Raw genomic sequence first — 21,755 nt, 5'->3', positions numbered from 1 at the left:
AGCCTTTATTCATATTTATTTTTAATTAAAGTGCAACTGCCGACGAGCTGCGGCTGCCTTTACTCAATTTACGGCTGAAAGTGGTTCAGGAGAGTGCCCCGACCAGGAAAGGTTGGCAGTTTGTCGTCGTAGCTCAAACTATTTGTTGTCGCGGTCTCCAAAAACCATACTCTACGGCGTTTATGCATTGTGGAAATGTGCGTCAGAAATCACTCTATTATCGGCATTCCGACTTCGCCATGAACATAGAATCACAGAAGTACTTTCAATAATGCAGCGTAACTTGTCCAACTAGTGGCACAGTGGCACGCGCGACTTCAACCCAAATAAGACGGATATAATCACCCATAAACACACACATTTGTATCAATGGTCCATGCCCTGGCATGTCGTCCATTAGAGCATCACAAGTGCTAAGCCAATGACTGTTTCTGGTAGAGCGTACTTCGCTAACCAAGTTGGGGCATCCTTTGCCGCCGACAGATGACATGTGAAACACAGAACAAGCATGTGGATGCGGTGGGCTTTAAGAGCGCAGAGCACTCATCATATCTCTCTCTCTCTCTCTCTGTTGCCACACACTCTCTCTCTCGATGCTTTGCAGCTACCAACTGGCTGCACGACGGAGGATGCCACTGCCTCCGACAAGCAACAATTTTCATTGATAAAAACGCCTGCTGCCGGATCCCGTGGCTCAGTCGTACGCGAGCCTTCAGTCAGTCCGTGCCGAATTCGGGGGAAGTCCTTTTTTGATTCTGACAAGACGGTCTTTTCGGTGGATTTCCGTGTGCAGGACCCTCTGACTTAATTAAAAATTGCATACACGCGGCGTGTCAACAAGTTAATGTTCTGTATAAGCAGCTCACAGCGGCTTACGAAGCCACAAACAAACTGCTTAAGCTCCTTAAAAAATTCACGATTCAGCATTATTTTACCGAATAAACAGTTGAAATTGCAGCAAAGTTTTGCGTCCAATTGGCGCCACTCCACAGTCGAAGTTGCTAAACTTTAGCTCTTCCCGATGATAAATTGTTAAGGAACTTTTTGCGAGTTTTCTTTTTCGGGACCAAGTGGCAATTGAAATGACAATTTTGCAATCAGATAACATTTACTTCCGGGAAAGTTATAGTGCTTCTGCTTTGGTAACGCAAATAAGAATAGAGTAAATAGATTTAGTATCCTCTGCGATACGAAAAGACTGCACATTAAATCCAAAAGGTGAGCAGAGTCCCTGACTTGATTTACTTGAGCACACATCCGCTTCACATCAATCAAATAAATACACTGACAAAAAAAGATGTAAAGAATTTAACGCATAAATAAATCGGTAAATAAAAATAGTTTCAATGTAAAAAGGCGAAACTTTTGTACATTTTTCTCTCATTTACCAGATGAATTTAATCAGAAACATGATTATAATGGTTGTCATGTGTATATAATAGGGATAACATGTTGATTGCGAAATTGAGGTCCTGTCTTGCTGTCAAGGTCAGTATATTAATTCAACGATTTTTTTCAAAAATCGCATTAGGTAGTTTGGAAATGTTGCAATGACGACCCAGAATCCAGTCAAGCCGAGTTTTTAATTCAGGTGACATGAGAGGGACTATCCATGTTGCTTTTATTATCTCTAGATATGCTGCTTGAGACTTGCTTGCCACTACAACAGCAGAATTTCAGATTTCAACTAATTTAATCTCTTTGTTTTCGTTAACGAAACTTTAAGTAAAATCTGTATTAGAATTGGCATTCGTTTTCTGCGTGAAATAAAACTATTTAATATATATTTTGTTCTAACTAATACAAGGAACGGTTCCGGGAAGAATCAACCTGATATTATTGTACATTGTATTACATTCTCCTAAAAAATAAAGTAGTGTCCTTTGAGGTTTCAAAAGTCGAAACTGTCATTAGATTTTCCGCAATGGCAAGGACATCAGCATTTAAGTCGGCGCTTTTAGACGAAATTAAAGTTCAGATGTGTCGCAAATGCAAAATAGGTTTCAGTTTTCCCCAGTGTTGTTGTGTTGACTTTTGTTTTTCCGCTGGCGTCTTTTTTAGCACTTTTTACTTACCGCTTGTTACATTTATGATGAATGGGGCTTCGAGCCCATGTCAAACCATTTGCATTGCAACATTCGATGAGCGGAATCTGGTTCAAGATACACTTCACATTAAGTAGTTTAACAGTCATTTTGTTTTAAGCAGATTACACCGCCCTTCATTCGTAAAAACACGGTAAAGAACGTCTTATTGGACCATTGAGAAGAGCTTAAACGTGTTTGCTTATTGGCCAGAAAAACAATCCAATGTCCGAGGCACACTTGACCATCGCCACGGCGACTAAGCGGATTTCAAAGACATATCCCGATGGACACTGAAACTGAAATATCACAAGAATGAGTCAACAAGCTGTCTGTGCTGGCTCCATCCCAACTGTTTTTCTCCGTCTTTCGGCCCCGTTTGTTCCCAGCCCGGTTGATATCGCCTCCTTTGATTTTCAGACACACCTGAGTGGCCGCCGGTCTTTGTGGCATTTACCAAGTTAACAAGTCGTGGCATCTCGCATCGTCTGACTTATAAGCCCCATGAAGAGCGCCTGTGGTGGTGCTCCTTGAGAATCAACTGGCCTCGAAGGAACCCGGCTGTCCCGGAGTGATGCAGGGCGTCCGTATCAGTTCCTCGTCCATCCCGTGCACCCCCACTCACATGAAACGGCGAGTGCACTTGTGAGCTTTGGCCTGCCACCGGGCGGGTCACAATGCAATCCGTCGTGCTGTCGTGCCTTAAATCCAAACAAAATGAATACTTGGCATGCTCTAATGCGACAACGTTCTCGTTTTCAGCTGCAGAGATCTGTCTCATGGTCCCAGTATCTCTATGTCCAACAGCCTCAGCAGCAGAGCCTGAACCATCACCCGCATCACCATCAAAACTACATTTAGGCCTTTAAGGGTCTGTTGATGATGGTGGCATAGAACTTTCAGTGGCAGCCTTGGGCGGCAAACATTTCATTTAGAACATCTAGGCGGGGTCATGTCGCAGCTACCGAGAGTGATGAGTGGAGAAGGTGGTAAGTGCATACGAGGACTGCAATAAACTACCTATGTATGTACATACGTATGTACACAAGTGAAAACTGTGAAATGAAAACTGGCGCGAGTATAAATCAATACATTCAGGTGGCTTATGGGCTAGCTCACATCGCAAAGCAAAAAATCCCAAAACAAATCGGTGTAGAATTTTTCTTCGACGAAGATATACCTCGTATCAGGGGTCAAAGGTCTCCCGCATGGTGAATTCTTTGTGGGTCCTGCGTACATAGCAACGATACCAAAATGTTTAATATTTTTGTTTGAGAACTCTTTGCCAAATACGGGTTCATCGGACCATGGCAGCCTTCTGATGCTGCATATGATAAATAAGTGAGGCACATTCCATTCCAGACGAGTCCAAAGCTACATATGTGACAGCGTGCGTGGACGAGTGGGAGTGGCAGGGTAGAGACGAATAGCAATGAGTAGCTTTAATTGTTTTTTAAAGTCATATAATGGTTGCGTTGTATTTTCCCCCACAATAAAATTTCTAAGGGTACTTGATCAGCGGCATGAGGAAATGTATTATATTATTATAGTATAACCAAATTCGTGTTTGGCTGTTTGGCAGATGGATCATGGTCTTTACCACGCCAATTTGTCTGGATGTTGCGTCCACGGCAGAGGCAGAATCCCGATTAATGGTGTCCCAAGTCGCGTTTCAGCAAAACGTGTGATTCTTTCAGATGATTTTGTCTTCATTTACAGAAACACTCGATATTTATTTAAGAACTTATTAAAAATAACCTAAAACGAGTAAAAACGTTTGTGAGACGCTTCGTGCGAGTCACATCTTTCATACGCGGTCCTCAGTCAGTATATCTGAACCTTAGTTGATATTTGAATAATCTTACATACATTTTTTCTAAATTTGTCATCTACATCTCATCACTTCTCACACCAACACGCCCTTGAAGCTGGGGCATCCACTGCAAATTAATTTCCCAATTCGGTGAACTGATCTATATGGTCATTCCCGACGAAATGGCGTTTTTATACCCGGTACTCAAAGAGTAAATAGGGTATATTGTATTTGTGTGTATAACGGTTGTATGTAACGCCATTCCGTAGGAATTGGCCATATCTATCAGATTACCTGGGATTCGATCGGATCATTATTATAGCCAGAATGAATACATTAATTTCCAGTGGCTAAACCCACCCTGTCCCACAGCTTTTGTTGTTCTTTTCACATTCTCTCATTCACACTCTGCTTCTGCTTCTGCTTCACTCGGCCCTTGCCTCTGCCGTCCCTCTGCCCATGCCTCTACCGACTTTTAACCCACCCCGTCCCGCAGCTTATATATTTTTTTTTGTTTTGTGCGGGCGCTGCCTCTGCCTCTGGCTCGAGTCTGCAGTATGTGGGTCTAGGGAAGGGCGTCGAGCTAACGGAGCGTGTTGGTGTGAAAAGTGTTGTAGATGTAGATGACAGATGAAGAAAAAAATTAAAATTTGATAAAACACCGCTGAGGTTCAGATGCACTGGTATTGTCCCAATGACCAAATTTGGTGGCCAAAAGCTAATTTTTAAAAGTTAACACCAAGACTCGGTTTTTAACGCTCTGTATTAGAAAAAGAGTGGCCATCAAAGTTGCGTACCAGAAATTTTCATAGATGGCGCCACTTTTTTTATTGCACAGAATGTGCAGGGAAAAAGTACAAATTTTATTGCTGTTTTAAATATCTTATAAATTGGAAAATACGATTAACTGATCCAATTTTTTTATGCATTTTATTTAGTAGGCTTTTTACTACGTGTTCTGTAATGTGAACGATATCTAGTGGTTGGCGATGTCTTCTACATCTAGATGTAGTCCTGAGTGCCGGGTATAAAAGTTGTGACGCGTAAGAAACGTCTCACACGTCACTTCTCGTTAGTTTTCTTTTATCTTCAAAATTGTGGATACAGCAGCTTTTCGCCTATTGCGGGGTGGAAGGAGGCACACACACTTTATTCAGTGTGATATCAAATGAGTCTTCATACAAACTTTGTTGACTCTAGCTTTTATAGTCTCTGAGAACGAAGCGTCACACAAGACATCGGCTATTGATGCTTATCAAGAATATAGGTATATACTTTGTGGGGTCGAAAACTTTTCCAATCAAATACAATAAACCCTATTTACGCTTCGAGTACCGGGTATAAATATTAACATGTGAACAGCCAATGCCATGTTTAGGATTTGCTGGGGAGCGCAATAAGACGGATAGTAGAAATAAAAATACATCAGTCAACACCAGATAAGCAAAGCACCAGATTACAAAGTCCTTTGCTGCTACTACGGCTTAAAATGGTCATCCGTCCTTCTTGGGAAATTGTGGCTTTTCAATGTATCCATTTACATACATGCATTTGTACATATGTATGTGCATATGTATGTATACAAATATATGAGATGACTGTTTTTGATGGGCAAAACACACTCGTTTAGAATGCTCTCAAACAGTTATGGCGCCATCATTTCATGATGAAATAGTGGTTATATGTATATACTTATGTATGTATGTATGTATGTGAAGACATGCATACTAAATCTAAAGGTAATTCATAAAAAGTATTCTTTTGACGAGCTTTGCTCTCCGCTCTTTGATAATTAATTGAATTTATTCGCGAGTTTGTTTATAGAATATAATGTCGAATTTTGCTTTTACATTTTTAGTAAAGTTTTTGCATTATTCTTTGAATTTTTTTTGTTTTGTTTAGAGAGCGCTAACAATACATACATATACCTGAACTACTCGTACATATGTATTTTCCTGTAGGGCCTGGGAACTTGTTCTATAAAACTAATCAAATAATGCACAGAAGACTTTCAGCAGGGCCTGTTTACGTGCTCAAATCGATCTATCTGTGAGCCATGGCAGCAGATAAGGGCAAGAATAGTTTGCCAAGAGCTCTCTAGACTTATATCCACTGCTCAAACTTTATCCCACTAAAAATGTTCTTCAAAAACACGAAAAGTTTTCCTTACACGTATTTATGCATAACTAGTCTCCTTCCAAGTTTCTATAAATATTTACAGTGGGGACACGAATAAATTAGACTTTCATATAAAGCAACGAGATGGGACGTGTGAGACGCTTCTTACGCGTCACAACTTTTATACCCGGCACTCAGTACTACATCTGCACCTTAGCGGTTATATATCCAATTTTAAATTTTTTCCTCATCTGTCATCTACATCTACAACACTTCTCACACCAACACGCTCCTTAAGCTCGCCCCCCTTCCCTAGACCCACACACTGCATAATACAAGACGGACGGACGGACAGACAGACAGACAGACATGGCTCTATCGACTCGGGTTTTGATGCTGATCAAGAATATATATACTTTATGGGGTCGGAAACGTTTCCTTCTGTGCGTTACATACAACCGTTATTCGCACAAATACAATATACCCCATTTACTCTTCTCGTACCGGGTATAAAAACAGGCGGACACCACCCTCTGTAGGTCCGTATTCTGAGTGTCGCTGCTCGGGCGACGGTGATGTCTAAGTTCCTCATTAACGGCATTGATTGGTGCCCATATTGATTGCACTATTCAACACAACTGTTTGTAAATATTGATTTCAAGCATCATAATATTCCAAATGCCTTTAAAATTACAAATATAACATTAAAGTTTAAAAATTTATTAATTTAACTAAAAATATTTAATTAATTATATCAACAAAGTAACAATTGGCTAATTAGTGTAGAATATTAATGTGCATTTATTGAACCACTAATTTCTGTGAGGGTTGTCCCCCTTGATTTAAGAGACGGCGATTATGGTTATGTATCGCTGTATCCATATTTATTGTATGTATGTACATATGTGTATGGGAATCATCAGCCACATGCATACATACATATGTATGTATGTACATACGTTTTTTTTGTTTCTCTTTCTTTATATTTACAATCTGTTTGTTTAAACAATAAGTAAATTGTATAATTAATATTCAATTAACAGAAATAGCAGTTTTCCAATGAGCCCTGCTATTATATATAACATCTTTTCAGTTTGTTGGATTTATCTATCAGGGATATCGAGAATGTGGTATCTTTTCAGTCTTCTTACTGTTAGNTTTTTTTTTTTTTTTTTCTCTTTCTTTATATTTACAATCTGTTTGTTTAAACAATAAGTAAATTGTATAATTAATATTCAATTAACAGAAATAGCAGTTTTCCAATGAGCCCTGCTATTATATATAACATCTTTTCAGTTTGTTGGATTTATCTATCAGGGATATCGAGAATGTGGTATCTTTTCAGTCTTCTTACTGTTAGGCTATTGTCTAATAGACTTAAGGCTACATTATTTTCGTGGTTGTGGAGTCTGTCGATGTATTTCTTACTAGTTTTCTTTATTTCTTCTTTAATTGTTGGAATATTCAGATCTTTGTGGATGTTTGCATTAGATACGTAAAACGGTGCATTGACAATGTGTCGCAAAGTTTTTGATTGGTAGTACATAAGTGAATTGAAAGCTATTATCTTTTATGGTAAAGTGCTTGTTATTATCAATTCAATGAAACCAATTCAAGTGCTTTTTCCTTCTCGATAATTGACTTAAGAAATGTAATAAGAAAGAATAATAAAAATAAACGCAACAGACCTTCTAGTCGTATGGTTTCGGATCGAAAGAAATTGCTTACTTTTAATGGCAATTTAGGCAAATACATACATTTGTATGCACATTATTACATATATGTATATCGCACCCAACCCAACATTTAAAGTATCTAGAGCTGGAAAATGCCCATACCCAAGCACCAAGCTTGAACAAAGTATAATGATGTCTATGCAGCAATGGGCACAATTTAGTAAAGTGATTCCCACTCATCTGCATTGTGCATTATGGCGCTCCAAGCAACCTCTAAATGCTTTTTATCCTGGCAACCATTTCGCCGTCCCCCGACAAGCATTTTCCGCAATTCAATTGTCATGGCAGCTGTTTGCACTGGCGGTAACATCAGCCGAAAGAGCTGCAAAGGAGAAGCCACCACTGTCACCAGAAGAAATTGAAGCTTAATTTAAATAAATTATTGTTGCTTGCTCTTTTGCGACCGCACTCAGCGATTTGCGTCTCTGAAAGTGGCCGGATAATTTGCTCCCCACCCATCCAACATCCGCCATCCACAGGCCACAGTTCTCCGGCAGATGAGAGAAGGGAACATATCAAACCATTTCCACTAGTTATTAAATTTTGAGTGCATATGAAATTGCACAGGAAAAATAAAGTATAAAATGCATTTGCATTCGCCAGCCAAATCCCGCTCCTGGTGCTCCTACCAAATGTACAAATTCAATTGGAGGACCAGTAATACCCATATAAAAGAGCCACCGTGTACCTCAGCCCGCTCCAATGGCCACGCAGAGCCTAACACAGGCAATGGATAACACTTATGTGAAGGCCTGGCCCATTGAGAGGACAGTGCAGATACTTTGAAAGGACTCGACCCGACCCGACACGACTCGACTCGACTCGTCGCTAATCGAGTGAATGTCAAGCGTGCACTAACAAGTCTCGTCAGTTCCCACAAAAGGAAAAAAAAACAGACTAGGGCTGATGGTCTACCTAGTTAGACATGTTGTCGCCTAACAAGGTTGCTCTGGTTGCTCACATGATTTTATTCCTTTGAAGACTTTAGGGGAGGGGCACAGTCTTTGAAGAGGATGAGGCAGGTTCCCTTTCTTTGAAGCTTTTGGGGCAGAGGCTGGGGGCAGCATCAATCACGTTTCATGGACTGCCCGAAGCGATTGTTGTTTGACAATTTGATTAATCTACTTATGATAGCTTCCAAACGCGGATGACAGTCAGTCAGCATCTATTTATACTCGGTACTCGAAGAGTAAATAGGGTATATTGTATTTGTGCGAACAACGGTTATATGTAACGCACAGAAGGAAACGTTTCCGACCCCATAAAGTATATATATTCTTGATCAGCTTCAATAGCCGAGTCGATAGAGCAATGTCTGTCTGTCCGTCCGTCCGTCTTGTTTGTCAGCTAGTTCTCAGAGACTATAAGAGCTAGAGCCACCAAATTTTGGCTCCGGACTGCTGTATGCTCACACTGTTACAAGTGTATTTCAAAAATGAGCCACGCCCCTTCCGCCCCCGCTAAAGGGCGAAAACCTCCCAAACCTACAATTTCGAAGATAAAAGAAACTACGCCATTCCGTAGGGAATGACCATATCTATCAGATCACCACATTGGGATCCAATTGGATCACTATAATAGCCACAATGAAGAAATTCATTTGCAATGGCTACACTCTCTCATTCACACTCTGCTTCTAGCAGTGTGGCCTCTGCTTCTGCCGCGAGTCTGCAGTGTGTGGGTCTAGGGAAGGGCGGCGAGCTTACGGAGCGTGTTCGTGTGAGAAGTGTTATAGATGTAGATGACAGATGAAGAAAAAATGTTAAATTTGACAAAACACCGCTAAGGTGCAGATGTAGTACTGAGTGCCGGGTATAAAAGTTTTTTGAAATACCCAAAGTTGTAAAAGTGCGAAGTTTCTTTCCTAAATCTTCGTGGACCTCATATAATAGGAAAGGAGGGAGCTGCAGTTAGTGCTTGAGACGCACACATTGTTTGGACAATTTCTTGAAAATTGACTGCAGCAGAGTACTACCTTTTGAAATGTGGCACATAGAACATTTAACGAGCAGACGGCCCCAGCTTGGTCACAGATCAAATGAACTGACTGCCGTCCTAAGCTGCTTGATTGCCACATGCTTCCAGACATCACCGCTCAACACACATTGCAACATTTGTGGCGATGGGAACGCATTTGCCGTACCATTGCCACTGCTAGTCGCCACAGAATTTCAATAAATGGTCCAATACGGTTTCATTTCGATTTGCACCAAAATGTATTCCACATTGACCCAGAACAAAGGCCAAAAGTTTTGAGAGCAAAAACCAGAACTGGTGTCCTTTGTGCGCGCAGAGAAAGCGAGAGCTATGACAAATTTCAATTGGCCAATTAGTACCAATTAAATGGCATAAAGGACCAACAGCACGCAGAGCCACAGCCGCATTCAGGCCAATACCTCGCCGTTTACAAAAGCGGAACTATTTTCCAGCGAGATCTTCCACAAGAGGCAGAGCCGTCAAGAGTTGTAAATATAATAATACTCATATAATAAGCAGACGCTGTAGCGGAAGGACCCGGTACATGGTCACTTGTAGTTGTTGTACTCATTGTGCAGTTTCTCTGCTCTGTTGACTGAAAGCTGAAGTTGTTCTTCTCCAGCTGCTGCTTCTGGAAAAACTTTTGTTCACGGAATTTGTCTTTGGCCTCGACTGCGGCTGCCAAGTGCTCTGACTCTGGCTCTGACTCCGCCTCTAGTTCTATTTAGTTTTGGTTCTGGGTGAGACCCCGCGAAGGAGGTTGACTCTGAGATGTTCGTGTTTGAGTTTCAGTTGAAGAGCACTTGCGGCAAAACCTCAAGTTCATGGGGTCTGCTGGTCTCACGTGGCCGGCTTCCAGTTATTTAATAAGCAATTAAGTTGCCCTAATTAACAAGGCTTCCCAGGATTTGCATAATCAGTAATCATCAGGTCAGATGCATACCTGTCTGCCTGCCTGTCCGGACCCTACTCAGCTCAGCCGCATTACTTGGGCTCGATGCAAGTGTTAATTTATTTCGGATACGGATATGTCTTAGACTAACTTGTCCTAACTGTCCCTGGTTGTGTGTTCAGTTTTTGCCAAAACAGTAACGCGTTTAGACCTTTGCGAGACGTTGCGCATGTGCCACATAATTATTGGAATTACGTTGAAAATATTTTTTTCAGATTTCAAGTGTTTTAATATATGAATATATGGATATGAAAAATTAAATTTAAATCCAATTCGTAGCTCGCTTTTTGTGCATTTTGTTGCATAAAAAACATTTAATATGCCGTTTAAGGAAAGTAAATGTTTTCTCATTTAAGTGTGGAATTCTTTTTCACCTCCCTCCAGCAAAACCAACACAATGTTATTGGTTTCACGCTGATTTTAAGAAATTTTTCATCGATGGCCCGGCCCCATCTGCTGCTCTTGCCCTGATTGACCGACAAAAGTTGAAGCAAAGTTTAGGTAAGCAATTGGATCTTTGTGCCCGGAAATCGTTGAAAAGATGAAAAGATGGAAGATGAAAAAAATCATTAATGGGGACTAGGGTGATGGCCGCAGATATAGTTATTTTTTTGCACAACCAAAGCGCTGACAGCATCTAGGATTGTTCTATTTGTATTGACATATAGATTACATTCACTTTAACTCTCCGAATAGTTGACGGATTCGGATTGGGCGTATGGATGACCATATTCATTCCATTTTATTAAAAATAAAATGTTCAGATCTTTTACGCCATTTCCCATTACTTATAACTTTACCGGAATGAAGATAATTCGAGCGACGGGTATCTAATTTTATTTGTCCTAAAGTTTGCTAAGGCCACAGGTTTAACTTTTTAAGAAAAGACAAAGGAAGAGCTGAATCGAAGTCCTAAACCTCTAAAATTTGATTAAATTGATGCTGAAAAAACTAACTACTACCAATCAAACGAAGAGCATCGATTAAGAGAAACTTCGCTTTTATCTGTTCTATTTCAGCCATCCCCTGGCTAAGAGCTAATTGAAACAAGCCCGTCGTGGCTTTGTCTGTATCCTTTCCTGTGCACCTTGAAAATGCTTCGTGACCGCCACATCCGCCATGATGCACCACCAATGAGAACAGCCAGGGAGCTGCAACACGGGGCAGCTTTACCAAATTCGGTAATTGGAGCGCCGACAAGTAAATAAGCGCCATCCCAGCGTCCGAGAGGAGCTCACCTTTGAGGCACATCGGGCACACGCAGCCCTGCACGTACCGGCTCCAGTTTGAATTGGGAGAAACCCGTAAATTTGGCAAAGGAAAACCGTCCGCCATGGTCATGGAGGCCCTCATGTCAGCGCTGCCCACCCTGACAACTGAGGCAGCTGGCAGCAGCCTCTGGCTGACCAGCGCCCTGTCCCTCTCCGAGATGCTGGCCAACAACAGCACCAGCCCCAATGCATCTCTGGTTGCCGCCACTACGAGCTCGGCGGCAGCAGCAACGACGGCATCCACAGCCTCCCCAGCGGAAACTGTGGGAAAGGTCCCAGACAAACCCGAGCTGAATGACAATGTATCCACGGTACTGAGGTAAGCGACTGATTCATCAACTCATTCTTATGAAAAACTTTGAATATTTGCCATGGCAAAAATCCTTTGATTAATTCCAGTTCGTATCCCGGCTATATACACTATCGCGATAAGTACGATCTGAGTTACATTGCCAGAGTGAACCCCTTCTGGCTGCAATTCGAACCGCCGAAATCCAGCACTTTCTACCTCATGGCCGCCCTCTACTGCCTTATCTCGGTGGTGGGGTGCGTGGGAAACGCATTCGTCATCTTCATGTTCACAAACCGCAAATCGCTTCGGACACCGGCCAACATTCTGGTGATGAATCTGGCCATTTGCGACTTTCTGATGCTCGTCAAGTGTCCCATTGCCATCTACAACAACATCAAGGAGGGGCCGGCGCTGGGCGATGCAGGTGAGTGTGACTGCAGGCCGGAGATTGTGCCTCCTTTAACCAACTTTACACTTAGCCTGCCGCATCTACGGGTTTGTGGGAGGTCTCAGTGGCACCTGCGCCATCGGTACTCTCACGGCCATTGCCCTGGACCGGTACAACGTGGTGGTGCATCCGCTTCAGCCCCTGCGCCGCTGCTCGCGACTTCGTTCCTACCTGATTATCTTCCTTATCTGGTCCTATAGCTTCCTGTTCGCCGTGATGCCCGCCTTGGATATCGGGCTGTCCGTTTACGTGCCCGAAGGATTCCTGACCACCTGCAGCTTCGATTACCTGAACAAGGAGACTCCGGCGCGCATCTTCATGGCGCTCTTCTTCGTGGCCGCTTACTGCGTACCGCTAACCACCATCGTGTACTCCTACTTCTACATCCTCAAGGTGGTGTTCACGGCGAGCCGCATCCAATCGAACAAGGACAAGGCCAAGACGGAGCAGAAGCTGGCCTTCATCGTGGCTGCCATCATCGGACTGTGGTTCTTGGCCTGGTCGCCCTACGCCATCGTAGCCATGATGGGGGTGTTCGGCCAGGAGCGCCACATCACGCCGCTCGGCTCCATGATCCCGGCGCTCTTCTGCAAGACAGCCGCCTGCGTCGATCCGTACCTGTATGCCGCCACGCATCCCAGATTCCGTGTCGAGGTCCGCATGCTCTTCTTTGGACGCGGCGTACTAAGGCGGGTCTCCACCACGCGATCCTCCTACATGACGCGCTCCCGGTCCTCGTTCAACCGACGGTTGCGTCCACCCGCCGACGCAGACCACCGGGTGGAGGCCTACCAGATGAACAACAACCTGATGATGGTGCCCGAGGAGACGGAGGAAAACGAGGAAAGTGTCGTTGTGGCTGTTGAGTTGAACAACTCGTACAGCGGCATGGAGCAGAGTAAGTTTTAAAAGGAGACCAAAGTGAGTCGTCACCCATCCTGGAAGATCGGATAGATGGGTTTGTGGCGCAATCAATTAAACATCGAATCCGCGTAATCCTTAGTCATTTGCGAAATTTGTCATGCATACACACACACTAGGGACCCGGCTCGAAAGCGGCATGAGAATCTCTTTGCCGCAAAAGAAGAGCGAAATGCTTTGTTCGGTCACTGCAATGGATTCCATGCCATGCCAGGGATTCGCACAACGCGTCGTCTCGCCCCATAATGAAAGCGAACAGAAAATGAAACGGAAATGGATGGAAATGAAAATGGAACTCTTGGCCATTGTGTTGTGTGTTATGAAATGCTTCTTGGTCAAGGAGGAGAAGCTATTACGATAGCGACAGCAACAGCAACTGAAGAAAGTGATAGCAAACATACTCACTCGTATTTAATGAGCTTACGGAATGTTTTGAGGGAATCCGAGTACAATAGTCGAAGTACAGCATGTGCGATAGGAACTGGTAATTATGTAAGTCTAGGGAATTAGGTGGTAGCCATAAGCAGTGCAGAGCCAACATTAGTACAAAGAGCGATTCGAGTAGGAGTCGCCGCGGCAGTGGCAGGGGCAGCGACAGCAGCAGCGGCCTGAGGGCAAATGCGATGGGAATACGACACATCATTTCAGGGAAAGTCATACATTAAATCCAGATAATTGCGTAGGCCGGACGCACATCTGGACACATCTGCACATTAGCAACTAAGGGCCATTCCGAGAAGGAGTATCGAGGGGGCAAATTATTTTAAAAGGATGTTCAGATTGTTTGCGTGTTGGGTCACTACAATCAGCTTGATTGCGAATAATTTTAATTGCACTGTGATGGCAGCTTAGTTGTGCATTAGGGCTTTCAATTATTCAAAGGAAGCCACAGATAAATTTTCGATTTCGCAAAGTAAATTAATTTAATTGATTCTATGTCTTAATGTCTACTCCTGCGGCCCGATGTACCTTATAGATATAGTAGGATGTATCGTAACCACTCTACCTAAGTAAGCGAACTAAGCGACTTTGATAAAGTCACCGAGTACTTGTACCTGTCACAATGATAGAACATTGAAAGTAAGCAACTTATACATACATATATCGAATTTATACCCCATAAACCTACTAATACTTACTGTCTGTGTATAATTTTGTGTGTAATGAATTGTGTGTGTGTACTTTGTCCATGTATAATGTATTTATGTATGTTTGTAGTGAAACTACAATGGGCCGGAGAACAATGACGGAACAGAAGATGAATAAGTCGCCAAGCATTTTAATTACGAGAATACAAATTTAAGCCATTGTTGTGGAAACCTATGTACTGTTTCCTTCGCCATGGCGGAGAACAATGGGCACGGGTCCAGTAACTCGTACCGTACTGTTGGTTGTAATGGTCCTCAAAACAGAATTGCAGAGAGTACAACGCGAAAGAAAGAAGAGAGAGGAAGAGGGGAAGAGAGAAAGCAAGGGGAAAACAATTTAATTAGCATATTTAAATGCACTTTGACAGCAGTTTTTATGTGTGCAAGCGCTTATATCCAAATTAGTTTGATTCCGTAATTGTTTAATAAACATGTTTTGTAGTTACGGTAATGTTGAAGCAAAGAACTTTTAATAAATGTGTGGAAAATGTTGTAATTAAATAGATTTCATGGGTCCCACGAAACACGCACGGCTTGTCTCATCCAGCGGGAGGTCATCCAACAGGTGCATGGACAGGCAAAGGAAAAAATTGCTGAGTATTGCAGGACCTAATAGTGTAAGTGCACATTTGTAAGTGTGTGTGTGTGTGTGTGTGTAAATAATAAGTAAATCCACATGAGTCCACTGCCTTTTGATTTCGTCTAAACAGCAGCATCATCATCCGCCACGGGGCGTATACTTTATTTTCGCCGAAAGAAGCCGCAAGCATTTCCCTGTATTTTTTTTGAAGAGCGCACACTCACAAGAACCCTAACCAAGGTATAATAAGGTAAGGAAATCCACCAGTTTCGAGGAATTTACACAACAACATCCGCCCAAAGATCCGCAACCACCAAAATCCGTGTAGCTGCTATATGGAGGCTGCTCTTTCAGAGTCCTTACCTTTATTTGAATATTTCTTGGGGATACAAGAGAGAAAGAACGAAAGAGAGAGAGGGAGAGAGAGCGCGTTTCCTCAGCTACAGTGGACTCCATATAAATAGCAAATGTTCTGAGGGCCAGCTCCAACAGCTGAGAGCTTTGCCCAGTATTTCTGCTGATGGGGAAACACGGGGCCAGACACGACGCCGGCGCCGGCTGTGAAGACAGAGCAAAAGCAAAATCTACACGCAGCGTAACAATAATTTCAGTCGTCTTTTCCCGACCAGCCAGCCCGCGGTTGTTGTCCAACAAAAATTTCATCCACACACAAAACGGAATTTGTTTAAACAGATTTATTTATTTTACACATATCGAGAAAAGTGATTGCCGGCTACAGAGGCGTCGGCAACGGCAGAGCATAGGCGAAGGCAGTGCAGCAGCCGTCGAGTGAGTGAGTGAGCGAGGAAAAGTGAAAAGCCGGGCGGAATAAGGGGAAGAGTGTGAGGGACTGCCGGCATCCTCCGAGGAAAGCCAACCCCAATCCCAATTCCAATCTCAATCCCAATGACCAGCCAACTCCCGCGTTTATGCCCGGTCTCGAATCGTTTTATATACACCCGTGCACAGAGTACGGGTGTACGGGTGAACGGGTGCAGTGCCCCCGCGTTTTGCCTAATTTTATTTCGATTTTCCACTTTTTTTCCCTGTTCCCAGCCCTAGAGGCAATTTGCGGGCATACAGCATACAGCCATGACGAAGCAACTGCTGCAACATTCAACGTGCTACACTCCACTCGATGTGTATTCCATGTGTATAGCCTGCCGCCCCGTCGATGCCCATACAAATATTGACTAAACAAACGAAATGTAGGCAATAATATTGCTTGCGATTTATCTCAGTGCACAGCCAGCCGCCCACATCGTTTACAGGGTGGTCGTTGGCCCTCCCCCTCCCTCAGACATGCACACTCGCCTCAGCACAAGTGCCCCATATGTGAATGTTTGTGTATCCACGGAGTCACGAGAGACACGCAAGTCTATGGCATTCGACAGTTAACATTCCACAGTTCATGCCCACTCGTTTATCACCTGCGATTGCCAAGTCTATTAGGGTCGCGAGAAATTTATGCTCATCTTTGGGGCACTTCCGTACTTTCCCTGGCAAGCACTTCTAAGGACTCTCCCTCTCTCTGTCTGCGGGACAAAGTGGCTGTCTGGAACACTGCGGCGAGCAGCGAACAGCGAAAGCAGACAACAGGGCCCGAATGACAATTGAAAGGGGCACAAATGAGCATGCAAAGAACGGCACTCGAGCAGTGCATAGACTAGCCTGGCGGCGGGTGGGATTCCATTCCATTCCTCCATTATCCTGTCGGCGCACTCAAATTACTCATACGACGGGCTGCCTGCGCGACGGAACACAATGCCGTGCACCTCAAGTGACAACTGGAGACGTTTGCACCGTCCTTCACTCTGGCACCCATATCCAGTCGCTACCACCGACACAGCTTGAGGTGTTGTTTGCACACAGCCTTTGAAGTAATTGTTAATCTGTGAATTCGTACATCCCCCTCCATTTCAAAGGGGACAACTATCCGCGGAACGTTGTAAATCCTCAAAGTGTGCCACAAGCAGTGGGATTTAATACAATTTCGTGTACTCAGCACTACATATACTCGCACGTATGAATAAAGGTGAATATCTTTCTAGGCAGCACGCCTTAGGCCCTCAGAGTCTCTATGGAATGTTATTAGATTAAAAAAAAAACCGTCAACTTATTAATTTGTGGAATAAGACTGATTCGAAATGACAGGGTGAGTTAAAACCTTTTTATATGCTGTTTGAAAGTTTTTCTTTCCGCATGAGTAACGTTGACTCAAAGTCTCCCTAAAGACACCAATCGGTTGGTCTCGCACATATTTTAAAGAACATTTTGGAAGGCATACATCCACATATCATTTCCCAGACCCTTATGAATGAAACATTCCATTCGACGAGTGATTGAGTGAGGAAGGGAGTGCTGCGTGGTGCCGCTCTCGTATACGCTATTCGTATTCGCAATTCAAAATTCATACAGCATGCTACAGCGATTTCTCTTTTCTGCTTAGATAAGTTTTCAATACGAGTACCAATGCTGACCAGTATATTTCTGACTTCCCTCGTGAAGTCAACAGTGTTGTTGGCTCTTTGGTTCCGATTCGTTTGGGATTGCTTTGTTTTACTCGGTTCGGCTTGATTTTTTTGGCGTAACAACCAGCAGCCACAGCATCAGAAATGAAAACCCATCGGAATAGTTTTCCCCTGCTGTCAGCTTCCCCTCTCAGGGGCAATGTATTAATTAATTTGGGTAGCAGATACACACCACTCGAACTACACTTTAACATTTGTTTTTCCCTTGTAGAGGGTATTACTAGTTTTACCAGATGTTTGCATCGCAGAGTAGAAACAAAATATGTACTAGATGTACATACAATTTATGTATATCTATAAGAAGAACTTTCAATGGATTTAATTTCTCACGCTTTAAATTTTAAATCACTTAAATCAGCTGAAGGGACAAGAGTATCAACATATCTACATATAAATCAAATCAAACCGTTCCTCCCTTGTGTCCCGGCCATTGTTTTCCCAAATGCAGTTGTTGCTCCCAGTCCGAGTCGGAGTCATTGAGGGGCAGCCTCGGTCCGCACTGATGAATGCTCGCTGTGCTTTTTGGCAGCAATGCCGGGAGCAGAAGGAGGAGGAGGAGGGGTAAAAGGCTGTTGGGTGTCTTGCTTGGAATGCGTGCGTGCGTGTACTTGCCTCTGCCCGTTCCCCTGCCTACGCCCCAATACCATCGGACTGTATATGAATTTATAATTGCAACATTTTTGGGCACACAAATTGGGCATCCTCGCCGTGGATGACATTCACTCGGTCACTCAGCTGCAGTGGCCGCTGCATGTGCAGTGGCATATACGAGTGGATGAGAGTATGGTGAGAAATGCCCTCTCTGGGTTCATTTCAATAAAAACACTCCGATGCGTTGCACACAGCTGAATACGTTTTCTTGTCCACTTTTTCCATTTTGTTTATTTTCATAACTATGCAAAAACCGAAAGAACACGTTGGCCCAAAAAACCAATCGAAATATTTATAAACTCCCGAACACCAATCGCCTCACCCAAAATTAGTGGCACAAAAAATGCATAAATTGTGTAATCATTGAATTAAAAATGGTGCCGAATGGTGATTTGTTTGTATAAAATCTTGGGGTTATTGCCTTATATAAACTCACACAATTAAAATAAAAAAGAGGGGCACATGGATATTCATACACATGCACGAGTCCATATACGAGATGGTGTGTATGTGCAAACTTCGTTTCTTTCCTTCAGGCACAAACAGGATGATGCATCCTGAGAAACTGAGAAACTAGCGCAATAGAAGAGGAGAAGGGAAGCAGAGGACCACGCGCCATCAAGTACCGAATCATTCAACATATCATTTTGTGTAGAACATAGTACGAGTATCAGTATTAGCAGCATGTTGGACATCACTTGGCTACCCACCGCCTGCGGCTCGCTTGCCCCTGCTCTAATACCACCGGCACATATTGCCATTCTTTGGTACTTCTGGGAGAACTACGCCCGGTACGTGGATAGGCACTTCTGCACCTGCTCATGCTGGGACACAGTGTTCAAGGGCCCGTACGAGTCGGGGGTGGCCGCCTACAAGCACATGTACTTCAATGCCACTCCCAACAGCTTCAAGATGTGGATACTGACCGTCTTCGCAGTGATTGCCCTATACGAGTGCATCAAGCGACTCATCGCCCTGATCCTGCAGAGCCGCGTGCGCTACTCGATGCTGTTGCTCTTCCTGCTGTCCATCTTCTCGCACTACTACGCCTGGTGGGCGTACATCAACTACTATAACGATGACTACTACAACCAGTGGAACCACCAGCTCTTCTTCACGGTGAGCACGCAACTTTCAAAGTCAAATATTGCGGAACATGCCGTTGTGCTTTCATACATACATTCATATGTGCCCTGGCCTTAGCTAAATGCCGCACCACCAGCCATCCATAATTTATTGCCAAAGTTCGTTCGATTGCGAACGCTCTAAACTTGGACAATATCCTCGTCCCCTCGTCCCATCCACAATATTGTCCCGAACTAGACGCTGGTGGGCGCTCACGGGGCAGATGATAGCACTGCAAAACAGAGGCCCTGCGACTGCAAGGTAATAAGTTTCAAGTGCAAATCTATCCTCGCAAAAGTAGAAACTCAAAAGTTTGCCCCCTGTTAATGAGCAATTCACGACTCCCGGAATGCGAGCGTAGGGTGAAAAATGAGTGGGTTGACCTAGAAAAAATAATGGAAATGTGTTTTCTACCATCGTTAATCCGATGCGAGATTAGATTTTCTCAATTTAACCGATTTCTCGTTTCATAACAATTATACATAAGTACTATATTTCGTAGTTGAAAGCTTAAAGTAACCCATTTAATTTCCATCTGTACATATATTACATATGTTAACACCACTCCGTCGTTACCTTTAAACGCCTGCGTATATTCACGGTACACCGCTTCGACCTGACTTTTAGAGTAGCTTCTTTTCAAAGAACTTTAACTTCCGAGTCGAAAAATTATTCAAAGTCTACTGTATTTTTATAATGCATTAATATGCTACCCACTTTTACAGATTACCGAACTGTTTTCAACAGTGCTGGTGATGCACCTGGCCAGCACCACGAACGTCGTCACACCGAAGAAGGTCTTCTGCATTGTTGGTATCGCCTTGCTGCACATCCTCGCCAGCAGCTTCGACCAGTTCTTCCTGAACGTAGTGCGAGGTGAGGGCTACGCCCACCAGATAGTCCGGGACATTGGATTCATGGTGCCCGATCTACTGCAGCTCTTCGTACCGGTGTGGCTGCTCCGCCAAACGCGACGCGAGAGCTACTCGACTCGGCCGTTCTATCGGGATCGGAAGCTGCATCGCGACATCGTGGCCATGTTCTGCCTCGTTTCACTGCTCTTTGTTCTCTGCACGGTTTTGTGAGAGCGAATTCTGCTGGACGCCTACGAGGAGACGCACGGCAAGATCGAGCCCGTGCAGGATGCAGCGGTGCAGCTGCTGAACCGATATCGAAAGCTGGCCAGTGGCAATGTCCACAACTAGGGACAGATAGATGGACACGGACACGGACACGGATCGAGGTGGATTGACGAGGACAATATGCAGCACTTGGCAGTAAGTGCAGGGCGCAAACACGTCCCGATTCCTGTAGAATTTTGTATTTTCATTTACCATTTGTGATAGTTTTTTCTGTCGTGAGTTTTGTTTGTTTTTTTTTAAGCAGTGATGAAGCATATCGATAAGCATAATCACCATAATAATCAAGGTACATAATCAATACAGAAATCTTCCATTTAGAAACAATGTTGACCGATGTTGATGTTGAGTTAAATCATAATCCCATAGTTGGCATAGGTTTAAGCGTACAATAAATAGCATAGAGATCCTAGATTCGAGTGTAAGTGTAGCCCCCCCCTCTAGAAACAACGAACATGTGAAGAACATGTGACTGAGTGTGCCACTTGTGCGTATATACCTAGTGTAGTGCCATTGATTATACAAGCGAACAACGATGAATTGTGGATGTGGATACACCCCACCCGATGAATTATTAATCTACCTTAACATGTTATGTGTGTGACTTACGACTGTTGTTCGATAATAATGCTAACAATGTTATACATGTCGATCCATATGGCAACCCAAATATTTCAATACATCTCGTAGATACATAGGCCTCACAACAAAAACCCCAATCGTAGTAATCAAAATTAGTGTTAAACGATATTGTTACAAGGAAATCAAAAAAAAAAAATTTGGAATAGCCTATACATATACACCACACATCTATATATATATATATATTTTAGTATACAAGATTATATTGAATAAACTTTAAGTGACTGAAAATGCAGTAGTTTCCCTAGCATCCGATAAAATGGTAAGTACAAAAAACACCTTTTTAATTGTTTATAGTTATCTTTTACTGAAATTAAAAATTGTAAT

At 43.3% G+C, this 21,755-nt stretch overlaps 2 protein-coding genes and 1 long non-coding RNA gene across 3 annotated transcripts in view; 2 read left to right on the top strand and 1 right to left on the bottom strand.

The window, feature by feature from the left end:
- LOC117580331 overlaps positions 1-18,158 on the bottom strand; it is a 24,570-nt gene extending 6,412 nt beyond the window's left edge. The window contains exons 1-2 of the long non-coding RNA XR_004573560.1: positions 18,149-18,158; positions 15,286-15,293 (exon numbers count right to left, since the gene is read on the bottom strand). This is a non-coding gene — a long non-coding RNA (uncharacterized LOC117580331). The remainder of the gene's footprint in view (positions 1-15,285; positions 15,294-18,148) is intronic.
- On the top strand, positions 11,706-15,021 carry LOC117580327 (opsin, ultraviolet-sensitive). The gene is made up of 3 exons (XM_034266825.1): positions 11,706-12,270; positions 12,351-12,667; positions 12,723-15,021. The coding sequence occupies exons 1-3, from the start codon at positions 12,014-12,016 to the stop codon at positions 13,598-13,600; spliced, it is 1,452 nt and encodes a 483-aa protein (XP_034122716.1). The 5' UTR covers positions 11,706-12,013; the 3' UTR covers positions 13,601-15,021.
- Positions 15,907-21,601, top strand: LOC117580330. Its single transcript, XM_034266828.1, has 3 exons — positions 15,907-17,495; positions 19,059-19,641; positions 20,373-21,601. The coding sequence occupies exons 2-3, from the start codon at positions 19,207-19,209 to the stop codon at positions 20,730-20,732; spliced, it is 795 nt and encodes a 264-aa protein (XP_034122719.1). The 5' UTR covers positions 15,907-17,495; positions 19,059-19,206; the 3' UTR covers positions 20,733-21,601.
- The last annotated feature ends 154 nt before the right edge of the window (positions 21,602-21,755 follow it).

The sequence above is a fragment of the Drosophila guanche genome, unplaced genomic scaffold (assembly GCF_900245975.1).
Source record: "Drosophila guanche unplaced genomic scaffold, DGUA_6, whole genome shotgun sequence".
NCBI lineage: Eukaryota > Metazoa > Arthropoda > Insecta > Diptera > Drosophilidae > Drosophila > Drosophila guanche.
This window is presented reverse-complemented; position numbering and strand designations above follow the sequence as displayed.

Bases quoted from the DNA above. Each gene is read 5' to 3' on its own strand.
- LOC117580327 (XM_034266825.1), top strand. From the start codon at position 12,014: ATGGTCATGGAGGCCCTCATGTCAGCGCTGCCCACCCTGACAACTGAG. The intron at 12,271-12,350 runs GTAAGCGACTGA...GATTAATTCCAG, and splicing joins AATGTATCCACGGTACTGAG to TTCGTATCCCGGCTATATAC. The intron at 12,668-12,722 runs GTGAGTGTGACT...CTTTACACTTAG, and splicing joins GCCGGCGCTGGGCGATGCAG to CCTGCCGCATCTACGGGTTT.
- LOC117580330 (XM_034266828.1), top strand. From the start codon at position 19,207: ATGTTGGACATCACTTGGCTACCCACCGCCTGCGGCTCGCTTGCCCCT. The intron at 19,642-20,372 runs GTGAGCACGCAA...CCACTTTTACAG, and splicing joins ACCACCAGCTCTTCTTCACG to ATTACCGAACTGTTTTCAAC.